The sequence below is a fragment of the Saccostrea echinata genome, unplaced genomic scaffold (assembly GCF_033153115.1).
Source record: "Saccostrea echinata isolate AGI-Se365-2 ecotype Australia unplaced genomic scaffold, CSIRO_AGI_Sech_v1 ptg000062l, whole genome shotgun sequence".
Lineage (NCBI taxonomy): Eukaryota > Metazoa > Mollusca > Bivalvia > Ostreida > Ostreidae > Saccostrea > Saccostrea echinata.
Window position 1 is genome coordinate 7,386,020 of NW_026889811.1, and position 15,311 is coordinate 7,401,330.

The 15,311-nt window shown below is 30.4% G+C and overlaps 1 protein-coding gene across 1 annotated transcript in view; it reads right to left on the reverse strand.

Annotated features, from left to right (window-relative positions):
* The window catches only part of LOC133175347 (uncharacterized), a 30,477-nt gene extending 18,019 nt beyond the window's left edge, over positions 1-12,458 (reverse strand). Inside the window, exon 1 of the mRNA XM_061310440.1 lies at positions 12,425-12,458. Within this exon, the coding sequence (XP_061166424.1) occupies positions 12,425-12,458 (34 nt within the window). The remainder of the gene's footprint in view (positions 1-12,424) is intronic.
* Positions 12,459-15,311: the final 2,853 nt, after the last annotated feature.

The window sequence follows — 15,311 nt, forward strand, 5'->3', positions numbered from 1 at the left end:
CGAAATGCCATTATAGTCTTCAGATATGAAAATCAATGCAAGAACATTTTTGGAGGGCTGTGTTTTGGGTTTTTGTTTGTTTGTTTTTTTTTTTGTTTAGTTTTTTTCATTTTATTGTCGACGTTCACAATTTTAATTTGTTTAGATTAGCTTAAATTAAGTATACATTTAACTGTTAATTGTCTAAAATAAAATTCCGCAAACTTTAATTGGCAATGATATTGCAATGAACAATTTGACCACTCGTTCTGCAAAGTAAAATGACCAGTGACAGGGCAGTGAATAATATGAATGCACTTATTCTGAAAAACCAAATTGCCAATGTCATTGCAATGAACAGTTTTACCTCAGTCATACAAATATAATTCTGTAAAGTTATATTGGCAATGGCACCGCAAAGTACAGTTTGACGTTCCTAATTCTGCAAGGAGAAATTGCTGATGACATTGCAATGAACAATTTTTGCTTATTCTGAATAGTCAAATTGCTGATTCATTGCAATAAACAATTTGACTATGGTAACTAGTATTCTGAAAAAAAAATTGTCGATGGCATTTCAATGACATACCAAACTGCGCTTATTTCTCAGTGCTATTTCTGATGAAGAATTTGACTGCGCTTATTCTGCAAAGTGAAAGTGCAAAACAAATTTCAACACTGAAAGCAAAATAACAAAGTTGACTTTGTTCAAAATCTTTTATTTTGAAACTCCCAATTGCATGATGAAAAAATAATTGCATAAATTACAAACTACTAGTAAATGTCTTTACTTTCTTCAGATATGAAAATCAATTCAAGAAGTTTTTTCGAGGGTTTTTTTAAAGTTTTATTTTCAAAGTTTATAAATTTGATGCGTTTGAATAAACATTTAAATTACTTGCTAATGAAAAGTCACGCCTTGTTTCCAGATAGTTCAATGAATAAGAAGCTTATGGTCCACAACGCTCACTTGAGTAAAGTTGTCTTTGCTGTTTCTCATAAATTTTTCTTCATTCACACGAAAACCCTTCACTGCATATGTAAAAAAAATACTGATTTGTTCTAAGCCCAAACTTACACCCAGGGTCAATAATAAATAAAAACTTGAATCCACACAATTTTGGAATGTTTGCATATTATAAAATACGATTTAGCGAGATCCTGCTACTTTAGAAAGTTTTTTTTTTTAATTGTTTGATATATTCCTATGTTAAAGGGACCTGGACACATATTAGAAATTAATATTTTTTTAAACGCAGTTAAATTTTACTGTATAATATCATGATTTATATGCTGCTACATCATTTACACGGAAATATAATGAAAACTTGTTCAGAAATTTCTTTTATCTGGAAATTATTGAAACTATGAATTTCGGGACGAGTTTGATTGACGCATCCTTGCACTTTCACAACGTATATTTTATCCTTTTAAATACTTAAGAAAAGTAAACATTTTGTTGTATATTATTGACAAATATTAAAACTATAATCCAGAAAATTCAGAGCAGAAATGTGAGAAAACAAAACCAACTCAGCAGTATTGTCAGTCCGTGCTCAGTGATGTGTGCAGAGTTTAACAAATTGAATACACCCGGTGAAACGTAAACATTTACAAAAACAGAGCTCGTGCCTTGTTTACAAAAACTGATGTTTGGCGTGATGTAAAGAATGTCATTGTCATTGAATTCCAAGAATATTCATGTAAGTTCAATTCATTTAACTGATTTTATTTTTAAATAAGCATAGAAATTTAAAATGTAAATAATGAAACTGTGTCCAGGCCCCTTTAAGCTTAAGCCTTCTTTTGGCTACACCCTATCCACAGTGCCCATGTCTGACTTGCTAGGTCATTGCTTTGATACTTAATTTGACTACGGAGTACTCCGTATACTTGATCAGTACATAGGGTTCACGGCGGGCGTGACCCAGTCGACAGGGGGATGCTTACTCCTCCTATGCACCTGATCCAACTTCTGGTATTTCCAGGGGTCAGTGTTTTTGCCCTATTACAGAATTTATCAAATCGATCGCTTTTCGTTATTTTCAAATTTTACATTGCATTTGAAATTTGTTATTCAATAAAATAAGTTTTTTCCCAAATTTTTGTAGTGTGTGATTTATATTGAAATTACAAGATCTGTGTTTAATTAAAGCAATATGAGCTGCATTTTTGAGAATTTTATTTTGTTGTTTAAATGTGCTGTTATGAAAAATCTGTATGCAATTGGAACCTTTATGATCAATTAGACTAAAATAAAAAATAAAAATGTTTCAGAAGAAAGATTTCTGTACAATGAAATGTATAATATTATATAATAAATCAATATTGTACAGGATGACAATAATGCAATTTTACTTTAAAGAGCTTATAAATAGTTCTTCTTTGCAAATATGAACAACAGAAGTTTATGAACGTTCTTTTTTACTGTCATTGAAATAGTTAATTACAATATTGCAACAAACTTCCGACATCAAAGTTGCAGCCCATATTGCTTTAATAAATTTGTCTTGTTTTGATGCAGACCAGAAATCGAGATGCTTGAAATGTAAAATTCCATCTTTAAGTTATCAGTCTTTAAACATTCATCAATTTCATGAACTTCACTATAAATTGCACTTAGGATGCCTTTCAAAATTTCAAGAAGAACAGCAAGATAATTAGCTGTTAAGATGCATATATTTGCACAAAAGAATCCAATTTCACCAAGCTCCACTCTAAAGGATTCCAAAAGGTAAAATTATTCTTATGCGTCTAAAATATCCAGGTATCTCTTTTTCTCATATACCAAAGCTAAGCCTATGAGACAATCTTATCTAACATAATTTAGGAATCAGATTCAAAGGACATACTAGTACTAACCGTGGTCATCAGTTTGCCTGGATATTAACCATGTAAAATAAAATTAATTAAGTGCTCTTGTTCTTCTCTTTCAACTGTAGTCCAGCTAGGCACATAATTATATTGGTATAAATATAGTTAAATATGATCACCTGAAAATGATTTTAAAAGTTCCGAGATTCAGAGACGGCTCTGATCGATCTTATGAAAGAACTTCTTTTCTATTATAAATTCAGTCTATGATCATGTCACTTCAAGGACTAAATATGAAGGAGAAAACTGAGACATTTTGACAGAACTAATTAAGTGCTTTAGAAAAAAGTTTCTTAAAAATTAAAAGGCAATTTAAGTACCATCTAACCTTCATTAAACTGGAAGTGATGAAAGAAGCACAATACTACATAAACAATATGTTATGATTCCATCTGACAAAGCTTGAACAATATAATATTTGTTTGTAAGGCTCATTATTGCAATTGAACTTAAAAAGAACTTGGTTTTAACTCCACATCTTGAAAAAAACCCACATACATGTACTCACTGATCATTTTCCTTTAAAGGAATGATCACGTTTGAAATACTTAATATTACATTTCAGTCAAAGAAAGTGAATTTGATTCACCGTACTAAGAAGTAACTTCAAAACTTCATAAAAAATCTTACAAGGAAAGATACATTATAGGGTCATAGAAAATGCTCTACAAGCCCCTTATCTTTACTCCTCAAAAAATATTACCTGCTATGAAGGAGAAAATTTAGACTTTCTGTGCTGAAGCATATTCAATAAGTGGTGTAAATCAAATGTGGATTATTTTAAACTCCAAAACTCTTGGAATCATAAAATATTCACAAGATAAATATCATCAAAACGTATGACTTTTCAACAGTTTTAAATATTTATATTTTTTTTATTGCAGTTCCTCATTTACAATATATATATATATATATATATATATATATATATATATATATATATATATATATATATATATATATATATATATATATATATATATATATATATATATATATATATATATGGAATGACTTTAATAGCTACCCAAGTTATATATAGTTTATAGGGCAGTTTACGCTTTATAAACCGCGAAGCGGTTTATAAAAAAGCGTAAACTGTTCCAACCCAGGTTATACCAGTATAACTTGGGTAACTATTAAAGTCATTCCTTATAATTTAATTTCCCATCATTAAGTGTAAAAAATAAAACAATTTTTCCTTTAAAAATGCCTTTAAATTGTACGTATTTTAAATGTAACGTCAAGCGGATTAATACATTTTTGACGTAAGTCATTGCGACGTAGGCAACCCAGGTTATACGCTATATTTTAATTTTTTTATCCAATCAAATGACGCTTTACAACCAAAATTAATATATATATATATATATATATATATATATATATATATATATATATATATATATATATATATATATATATATATATATATGTAGTCTTGTGATCAAGTCTTCCAAATACGTTGTTATTTTGGTGGGTACTAATTGTGCTTCTTTATTAGCCCACCTTATTTACAAAAGAAAAAATATTTTGCTGTGGCCTTCATTTCGACATTCATCAAAATTACTTGGAAAAACGTAAATGGCAAACTATAATGTAACGCATGAAAGTCATTCTGCGATAAATGGACCAATTCAGGGTATAAAACATGGAAAAAAAAAATAATTGTTTCAAATATCAAAATGAACATCATAATTCTCTAAAGGACATATCAGTGAACGTAAAAAAAAATTGTCCACGAATTTGGTATCGTTAACTTACAACAATTTCAATATACCATTGATTTTAAGGTAATGTTACGGAGGTTAATGCTTGATTAAATCTTATTATTTTTTAAATAAAGCTGAATTTTTTCACTTTTTCGTTTTCTGATGTTGAGAACAGCACGCTTAAGTATGATTCATGAAGTCTCGCATGGATCCGATATTAAGTTAAAATTTCTGGAAAAATATCGTTACGAAAGTTAATCGTTACGGAAGTTAATTTCCAGCAATAAAAGTTAAAATTCTCGGCAATAGTTAAATTGACGTTTGTTTTAGGATGCTAAACAAAAGTTTGAAGCATTTCGCTCCCAAAATAATAACATTTTTTTTTATCTTTAATGCAAAAACTTTCCTGAATTACCGTTACAGAAGTTATTTTTTAAAGAGAGACAACCGTTTTTGTCTAATTCCTTTTGTTTTGTCGAAAATGTAATGGTCTAAAATAGCCGACTCGCAACTAGAATCAATGATATAAGGTTCCGTGGTCACTTTCAGATAAGTTTCAGTTCTTTTTGAGATCTGAATTTTAAGCATGAAATTTAAACCAAATCGTTACGGAAGTTAATTGATTTTCAGCGACATACTATGATTTCGTATGAAAGAAGATCTATGCATTTCTTTTCGAGAAGTGGTTTGATTTCTTTTAATATAGGATAAAAACTTTTTTAAAAACATTTATTGCAATTTATTCGGAATACTTATACGGCTGAAAAATTCATCTTGAAATTTGTAAATGAATGAAGCGTTATTAAGATTTGCAGTCAAATACGTTTTTCAACATTACATTATGATCATAAAAAAACTTTAACTATATATCGTTAAATATTTGCAATACCATGTGTGTATATTAAGTCTTAGAGCTGGAATCGATATTTAAATTTATAGTTAAGATATTACAAGGGTAAATTTGTAAGCGACATAAAAAATCCTAATTGGGCATGTTTTTGTAGAATGACTGATATGACGAACGAAACGTCTTAAGTTTTCCATCGTCAACTTCCCCTGTCTATGTAGCTATATTCTAAATTTGGTCTATGGGTTACGCCATTGCCTGTTCAATACAGGGGGTCCACGACAGTCGACGGGGAATTCTTGCCATTACTCCTCCTAGGCACCTGATTTAGGCAACAACAAAAAATAATCAATAGTTTCTCAGGCATCGCCGCATCAAGTCAAAAACTGCCTCATTGATCAATTTTACTGACATATTGAAAAGGGAAATAACCCAATTTTCTTTTTTTTAAGTTGAAAAAGAAAATTGAGTTATTTCCCTTTTTCATAACAATTATTTGATAGACTTTTTATTAGATAGGCATTATTCTTCTACTCTATACAGTCCTTTATTAATTAACTTTTAAAAGAAATGTTTAGAATAACATAATTTAAAGTTGAGTACATTATAATTAGTATATAAGGAAAACAGAAAAGTAAGAAATGGTTAATATCATCATTTGTTGAACGACTGACATGAAAAAAAAGATAGCTGCTAAAAAAAAGACTACCGCATTGAATTTCGAAATTTTTGGCCTTAGAAACTATTAATTAATTTTTATGGCTTTAAATCCTGGTGTTTCAGATGTAATTGTTTTTGTCCTAATATATTGTTTACGTGACTTATGAGATTGATCGCAGTTCTTTTTGTTCACCTTTTTCATTTATTGTTCCTTACAATATTGATAAAAACGAAGATATCATTACAAAGTAACGAAAATAAGATGTCTAATTGCAGGAATGAAAGTATTCACTTTCTTGATCACCTGATGCAATATTGTCTACCCATAAAACCGAACGTGATTTGATGCAAAGGTCAGGCGTCACAGAAGAATAAAAAAGGCATCTGATGACACATTAAAAAAAAACTAAATTATGTTTCTTTAATTAGAAATATTATATATTGTCAATACTAATTGTTCAAATGAATGTATTTTGCTGCTGTTAAAGAAGATTTAGAGTATCTCATGATTTTTTAAAATGCCTTTCGTAAACATGAAGTATGTATTTGACAGCTGATATCACACTATTACACCAACCATAACTAACAGAAATATCACCCAAACACCACCGGAAGCTGTGACAGATGGTCGTAAATCCTTTACACTAATCTTCTTTTTCATGGCAACAGATGTTTCATTTTTTAAAACCATAAGTACTTTTTTCATCTTTTCAGTTTCTTTGATCAGTGCCTCTTCTTGGGTGCTTGTGTACTTTGCTACATGGACCTTATCACAAGGACACGTGCATCTCCTTTTAGCTGTAATTATATTAAAGATTTTATGGAAATGGCTCTAACAACAATAACTGTACTTTCTGTACATTTCTTTGTTTACCTTTACATGTAAAGTTAGTGAGGTTCCCAGGAGTAAACACTTCCGCTGAAGATTTCCTCTTGTAAGAAATAGTCTTTCGTAACAAACTTACCGAATGATTCCACCTAAAGGTCGATTCATCTCCAAGAAGCGGAATTTCTATGAGCCACCTACCATTAAGTCGCGGTTTTTAAGAGCAATGGAAAATATAAAGACGGATCTGATTTCACTATTTGGTATCAGATGTATTTTTTAAAAAACTTAAATCAAATCTAATTAAAAATTCTGATTACTGAGACTGAATACTTAAAAAAAATGGAAAAATTCATTTGAAAACAAAATCAGTTGCTAAAAAAAGTTAATGAGATATTTTTTGATGATGGCTTTCATTGATTTGATTTTGTTTCAATTAAGAAAAAAAAATGTGCATTAACTTTCAGAATTTTTCAAGATTGTTCGGAATTATAGTCCACTGAAAGTTGTTACATGTCCTCTAAAAAGGCCATTCAGTGTAATTACATACATTATTCTTTTTTTCTTTTAAAGCAAGTGTCACATTGTCAACAATTACTAAAATAAGTAATTTTTAAGTAAACCTTTCACTAGGACAATAATTTAGGAAATATTTCATATATAAAGTACATCATTATAGTTTCTGGAAAAAAGTATATAAGAATGGTATTCATTTCTAGGTCTTCTTTTTATAAGAATAACTTTAAAAAAATCCATTTGGTATCATGAGTATTTTTTAAAATCTTTGTGTTGACAGGAGGCAAATGTGTTTCAGAAGCCTAATTTTAAATAAATCTTATTACTGAGATTAAATTCTTTTTAAAAAATGGAAACATTCATTTGAAAACAAAATCAGTTGCTAAAAAAGTTAATGAAATTCTTTTTTGACGATGGTTTTCATTGATTTAATTTTTGTTTCATTCAAGAAAAAAATGTGCATTAACTTTCAGAATTTTTCAAGATTGGTTCAGAACTGTTGTCCACTGAAAGTTGTTACATGCTATCTAAAAAGGTCATTTAGTGTAATTACATGCATGATTCTTTTTCTTTTTTATGCAAGTGTGATATATTGTCAACAATTACTAACATTAATAATTTTTAAAGAAACCATTCACTAGAATAATAATGTAGAAAATATTTCATACCAAGTACATTATTTCCTTTTCTGAAAAAGAATATTAGCATGACATTCATAATCCCAGTCCGAATAGGATTCCATCACATCAAAATCTTTTCCAACCTTGACAAAGAACAAGGTACGGTTTCAATACAAATCTTGCCCTGTGTTTTTCTTAAAAATGAAAGTGATATAAAAAATTAAAACTTATGCTTTTTGAATCATTGAAATTACATGCAAAAAGATCATACAAACCATTTTTCTCACATGACCTTCTAAATGCTAACTGTGACGTCATAGACCTGTGCATTTTCCCGTATTTTCTTAAAGAGTTGCAGAAGACACCAATTTTCAATGGAACTTTCTTTCAGAAAATATTGTCCACAGGCATCGCCCACAAAGATTTTGAGATATATGATTTTTCAAAGAAATTTACGCAACATATCCGAAAATTAAAGTGGGCGACAGCTGTGGACACTATTTTCTTAAGGAAAATAACCCTAGAAATGGGCAATTTTGAGGCTTTTTCTGTTTAAAATAGAGAAATGCATTAAATTAATGACGTCATATTTCCAGAATGGTACTCCTTCATGCCATATTCCTTTCTGATTTATCACAGTCATATACTCAACTAATATTTAAGCCAGTTTCAAAACTTTTTGAAAACAATGATTTTTTAGGGCACAATAAAGCTAAAAACCGTACCTTCTTCTTTGAAACAGGTCCAAGACCAGAAGAGATTATGCGAAACAGAGTGTCTGTCATACCCTCTAATTGTCTGTTCGTCTGTAAACAATTTCGAAAATGCTACTTCTTCTACAGTTTTTGTCCGATGTTAATATAACTAAGTACCCAAGTAGACTAGGCTGAGATATATAATCCTCTTTTTTTGGATTTCGTTGAACGGTTTTGCCATGGTTACTAAAAACAGAATTTTTGTGAAATTCTTTCATAATGCTACTCTTCCTACAGATATAGTCCGAATTCAGTAAAGCATTTTACACAATTGACTTCCCTGAGATACATAATTATTTTGATTTTGATGAATGATACTGCCATGGTTACTAAACATTTCCGTAAAATTCTTTCAAAAGGCAGATTTAGTCAGATTGCAATTTAAAAAAATGCCACACAAAGAGACTAAACCAATGATTAATTATCCTATTTTTTTGTTGTTGTCATAGTTTCATGTCCAAGCGTTTCTTTTTTTCTTCCCTTGTTATAAGTACTAACCAGTAGAACTACAGTCTCTTGAAAGACTTCTGGTTATACCATTTCACACAACAAACTAGAGAATATCATGATAAAGATAACTCATCCCGTCAATTCCTATGTGTTTCATCGTTTTAATTTTACCTTGAACCACCAAGTGTAATTTGATTAAAATTTAAATCTTTAAAACAAACATTTCTCTTCATAGGACCAGTTGTTAATTGACGAGTTAGCTTATTGGCCAGTGTGTCAGTGCAATCAAAAATTAATCGTGATTAAAATAAGTACGAATAATCAAGGAATCATGAAATGGTGCATGTATGGGTTTGAAACATCGGTAACATAAAGACCATTTACATCGATCTATAAATGCATAAATGCAAGGAACCTAAGAAAATGCAAAAATGAATCGCCCGTAAAGCAGAGACATAAATAACAGAGATTCGTAAGTGTCAAAATCTTTTGCATTTCCTCGTACTCTATTGTTTACTTTTTCAAATCTCGCACCAGTTCAAAAAAACAAATCTTTTCAAATTATCAATGATGACGTAGAGCCTTTTTATTCATATCAACAAACTATTCTTCAGGTTATATTTTCGTTTCTTTATTTATACAAAGGAGAAATCAGAAAAACCAACAGGTGACTCCGAGATCTCGCCACTTCCGATCACTGGCCGTTTTTATTTGCCTCGTTTGCTTTTTTTAAAAGAATCAATGTATAATTTTAAACATTTATAAATCATACACTCATATAATATAATATATATCAGCCATTCCAGGAATCGAACCCATTCTCGGGTAAAAGAATCTTTGCATAGAGTTCACACGCTTTACCACTACACTGCGACAGTGAGGTACCAAGTGGTATTTTATGTGCACATTTTGAATTTCGGATGGATAATAATTTTTATTCGATTTTTGTGATTTTCAAAATATGCCTCTTTGAAACAAAAATCGGAAATGGCAGTTTCGAAGAAAAATCCTGTCTCTTTATGCGTATATCAAATTCATTCTGTTTCAATTTTTCAGAACAATGGGATTCCCTATTTGAAAAACAGAAAATTTGACTTGATATGTGACTTATTTGCACTTCATTTAATGGCAAATTGGAAGTCGATATGCAGTTTCTAAATATTGTTCTACATTGTGCTGTATATACCGTTGTATCTGGAAAAATTTAAGATCGTTTTCTGTTACTTAAATTTTTTTCTTTTAAATTGCTACAACTTTAGGGAAAATAACAGATATATATATATATATATATATATATAAATAATTCAATTTTCCTTCCTTTCATCACTTTGAACCAATGTACTTCTACGCAGAATTTTTTCTATTCATTTTCCGATGAATGTAATGTCAATTTTAGTAACCGAACAATTTTTCTTTATTCATTTTGATACATTTGTTGTTAGTGTTTCTCATTCCAGTAATTGAGTAAACCCGACTGTGTTATAAACTAATACTCTCTATAACGTACGACAATGTTCTTTTCATGATTTAAATTCAGCTTCTGTAAATCTTTTGTTTCTCTCCGTGTGCTTTAAAGGAAATATTTTAATTATATGTTTCTATTTTTAAATTTTACAATAAAAATTCTTGTTGAGAAGGAAAAAAGAAAAATATTCAAATAAATTATTAAGCGAGGTAATTGTTGTCAATGGTAATGCCGGGGATGGCAAGGGATATAACTCTGTAAAGAAGCACGTGTTTTGCGTTTTATTTGTAAAGAAAGAATTTACATTGAATTTAGCACAAATTGAAAACCAAACTAGAAAAAAAAATTATGTAGGTTATGAAAATTAAATGATAAGAAGGACCTTAGACTAAAGTTTTCCTGATTTGAGTGTTATCACATTCTCAAGTATTTCGTCTGCACATCAAACTTATACAGGGTATTAACCATGTTAATTGTCACAAGTTGTACGTATATTTTAAGGTGTATCGACAAAGAAGTTTATTTCTAGATTTTTTTAACCTGAAGATGTCTCTTTCTTATATTCCCTTTCTTATATTCCATTGCACTCCACTTGACGTGTTACCGTTGACCGTTTGCTTACTGACAACAAAGCAAGTTTCTGCATGCTTTATGTGTAATCGCTTTTAAAAATTGTACGTGCAGATTTTCATAACTCGCGTAATCGATAACTTAGTAAATCGTTATAAAGAAAATTAAAACATAACGGGGAATTCTTTATTTTTATAACATTTAAAAGAAAATTATACCCGCCTTGTGTACTACAGGCATTTAGATCCGCTCCCATGAATCGTGTGATTTTCCAATCGATATATTTCTACGCACCTGTCGGCATGTAAATTTCGTGCACAATTTTTTGAGTTAGCTAAATTATGAGTATGTACATGAAAAGAAACATGTTTTTCGCTGAAATTGAATTATAAGCATTGACTATATAAATTATTTTGTTCATTGAGAAATGAATCTAAAAAACGAATCGAACACTTTTTTATGAAAGCCTTCGGCTTTCATAAAGTGTGCGATTCGTTTTTTAGATTCATTTCTCAATGAACAAAATAATTCATATAGTCAATCCTAATAATATGAAAACTATATATTACTAATGTTAATATATATATATATATATATATATATATATATATATATATATATATATATATATATATATATATATATATATATATATATATCGACTCGATGTATCTCGGTAAACTTTCGTAATTTGAAGTTTTATAGACTAAAATGTGAATGGCAAACTATCATGTAAACTATGTCAAACGGAAAGAGCTCAGCTTTTACATCGCCAACTAACCCTTTCTATGTAGTTACATTCCACTGTCATCTGCATATGGTGTTCATGTCTCCCAACCGATTCGGTACGAAAGAGAATGATCGGAGTACGATCAATTTTTTACCAAAGGCAGGCTGTTGATAAATAAGTTGACGTTACAGAGCTGAACAACGACCTAGTTTATAGTCAGCATATGGTAAATTTTATGTTCGTTATAATGAGCTTTTCTGCAAATACCTGTATAAATAATCCTTGGGTCATACCGGTATTCTGCCTGACATGTTTCATTCTAATTGTTAGGTCATAATACTCAGACTAATTTTATCTATGTGTTATTACGTTTACCTTTTCAATAAAGAGAGTTCATGATGGTCGACAGGGAATGCTTACCAGTAACTCCTTCTTGGCACCTGATTTCACCCATGGTGTTTTCAGAGGTTCGTCTTTTTGTCCTCTTCTGTTATTTATATGATTTACGAGACTAATCACACTTTGATATCTTCACCCTTTGATATCTTCACCTTTTTTCCATTTATTGTACAATGTTGATTGTAGCAACAAAAACGAAGAGATTACAACATTACAGAAAAAAATGTCTGGTTGCAGGAATGAGATGTTGACCTTGTTTATCAGGTAAAACAATATAAAACAAAACATGTGATTTGATGCTAAGGTCATCTGACACAGGAAAAAAAGGCATAGGTTCACATATGACAAACTAAATCGTGTTTCGTTAATCAGAAATGTTATCATATTATGATAATAAATTGTCAATGCTAATTGTGTTTTTTTTCAATGTATTTTGCTGCTGTTGTATACGTATATTCATGATTTTTTAAAATGCCTTTCATAAACATGAAGTATATATCTGACAGCTGATATCACATCCGGAACCACTATTACACTAACCACAACTAACAGAAATATCACCCAAACAGCACCGGAAGCTGTGGCAGATGGTCGTAAATCCTTTACACTAATTTTCTTTTTCATGGCAACAGATGTTTCATTCTTTAAAACCATAAGTTCTTTTTTCATCTTCTCGATGTCTTTGATTAATGCCTCTTCTTGGGTGGTTGTGTACTTTGCTACATGGACCTTATCACAAGGACACGTGCATCTCCTTTTAGCTGTAATTAAAATAAAGATTTTATGTAAATGGCTCTAACAACAAAAACAGTGTTTACTTTTACATGTATCTGTACAGTTAGTGAGGTTCCCAGGAGTGAACACTTCCGCTGAAGATTTCCCCTTGTAAGAAATAGTCTTCGTAACAGACATATCGAATAATTCCACGGAAAGGCCGATTCATGTTCACCGAGACAGAGAATTTCAATGAGTCATCTTCCAAGAGCAATGAAAAATATTTCTAAATTCTCAGTAAGATTACTGGAATGTTACCTTGACAGCCACCTTCATTTATTCTAGTATATTTTAAATTGTATTTCATTTCTAACAGTTTACATATAGATCTTCTCAGGTAACAGCAGATATTGTAAACCAACTAATATTCGCGTTATCTTTCATTCGCGATTCGTCGGTTTAAAATCTATCCACAACCATTAATTTTCGCGACTGGGGAAACATTCTTTGCAAATACAAAGCAAAATAAATGGTTCGCGGCAATTTATACGCGAGTAAAAGTGGGTCGCGAAACTCGCGAATATTTCTCGCACGCGAATTAAAGTTGCTTTACAAAATATCCATTCTATTTGTAGGTTTTCTTTCTATAAGAAAAGCTATAACTCTTTCTGTTTGATATCATAAGTATTTTTTTAAGTCTTTGTGCTAACAGAAGACAAATTAAATCTATTTGTTTCAGAAACCTAATTTAAAAATTCTGATAACAGATTGAATCCTTTAAAAAAATGGAAAAAATCATATGAAAACAAAATCAGTTGCAAAATACAAGTTAATGAAATATTTTTTGATAATGTTCTTTATTGATTTTGTTTTAATCAAGAACAAAAAATGTGAATTACTGCTTTCAGAATTTTTCAAGGTTGGTACGGAATTATGGTCCACTGAAAGTTTTTACAAGTTCTCTAAAAAGACTATTTAGTGCATTTACATAATTATACAATTCTTTTTTTCCATTTTTATGCAAATGTCATATTTTCAACAATAACTATCATAAAGAATTTTTAAGTAAACCTTTCACTAGGACAATAATAGTGGAAATATTTCGTATTTAAAAACAAGTACATTATCATATTTTCTGGAAAAAAAAGAATATTAGCATGACATTCATAATCCCAGGATTCCATCACATCAAAATCTTTTCCAACTTTGACAAATTTGAAACTGGTCAGAGACCAGAAGAGATTATGCGAAAGTATGGTGTACGTCTCACTTTCTGTTTGTCTGTTATGAAATATATGGAGATAACGAACAGTATTCAAGCTCAAAAGTCCATTAAACAATACAAAATAGGAGCAGAGCAAACACGGACCTCCAAACATCAGAGGTGGGATCAGGTGCCATGGAGGAGTGAGCATCCCCTGCCGACCGGTCACACCCGCCGTGTGCTCCTTGTCATGATCGGGAAATAACGGAAAAATCCGCCGACAATTCAGTGTGTAAATAATGGCCTAACAATTAGTATGAAAAACATCAGTCAGCATTTGACTCAATGATAAATTGTATTTGCTGACAAGGTCATTGTTTCGACCATAGAACTTCCGACATGATGACTTTAAACGAGACAGCTGATATTCTTGTTTCATCAACTTATTTGTCAATAATTTACCTCGTTTTAGAAATTGTACATACTTAGAGCATGCTCTTGCATATCGAATCAACTGAGAGATATATACCCCGTATGCAGGTGATGAAGGTATATTGCTGCATAAGTAAGGGAAGTTGAAGATTGAAAAGTTAAAGTCATCACGTAAACAATTTTTCAAAATGCTACTTTTCCTACAGTTTAAATTTGGTTCAATATTAATATAACTTGGCAACAAGTAGACCGCGCTTAGATATATTACCATATACCGTTTACTGTTGTTGTTTTTTAAATTCAAGTGAATCATTGTGTTGCCATGGTCACTAAAATACAATTTTTGTGAAAATCTTTCTAAACACTTTACTCTTCTTACAGGTTTCAATTAAAAAGAAAGTTTTCACACAATTAGATAACCATGAGATACATAATTATGCTGAATTTAATGAATGGTGTGGCCATGGCTACTAAAAATTTCTGCAAAATTCTTTTAAAAGTCAGTTTTAGTCAGATTGCAATAAAACTTGCCACACAAAGATAGTAAACCAAAGGATC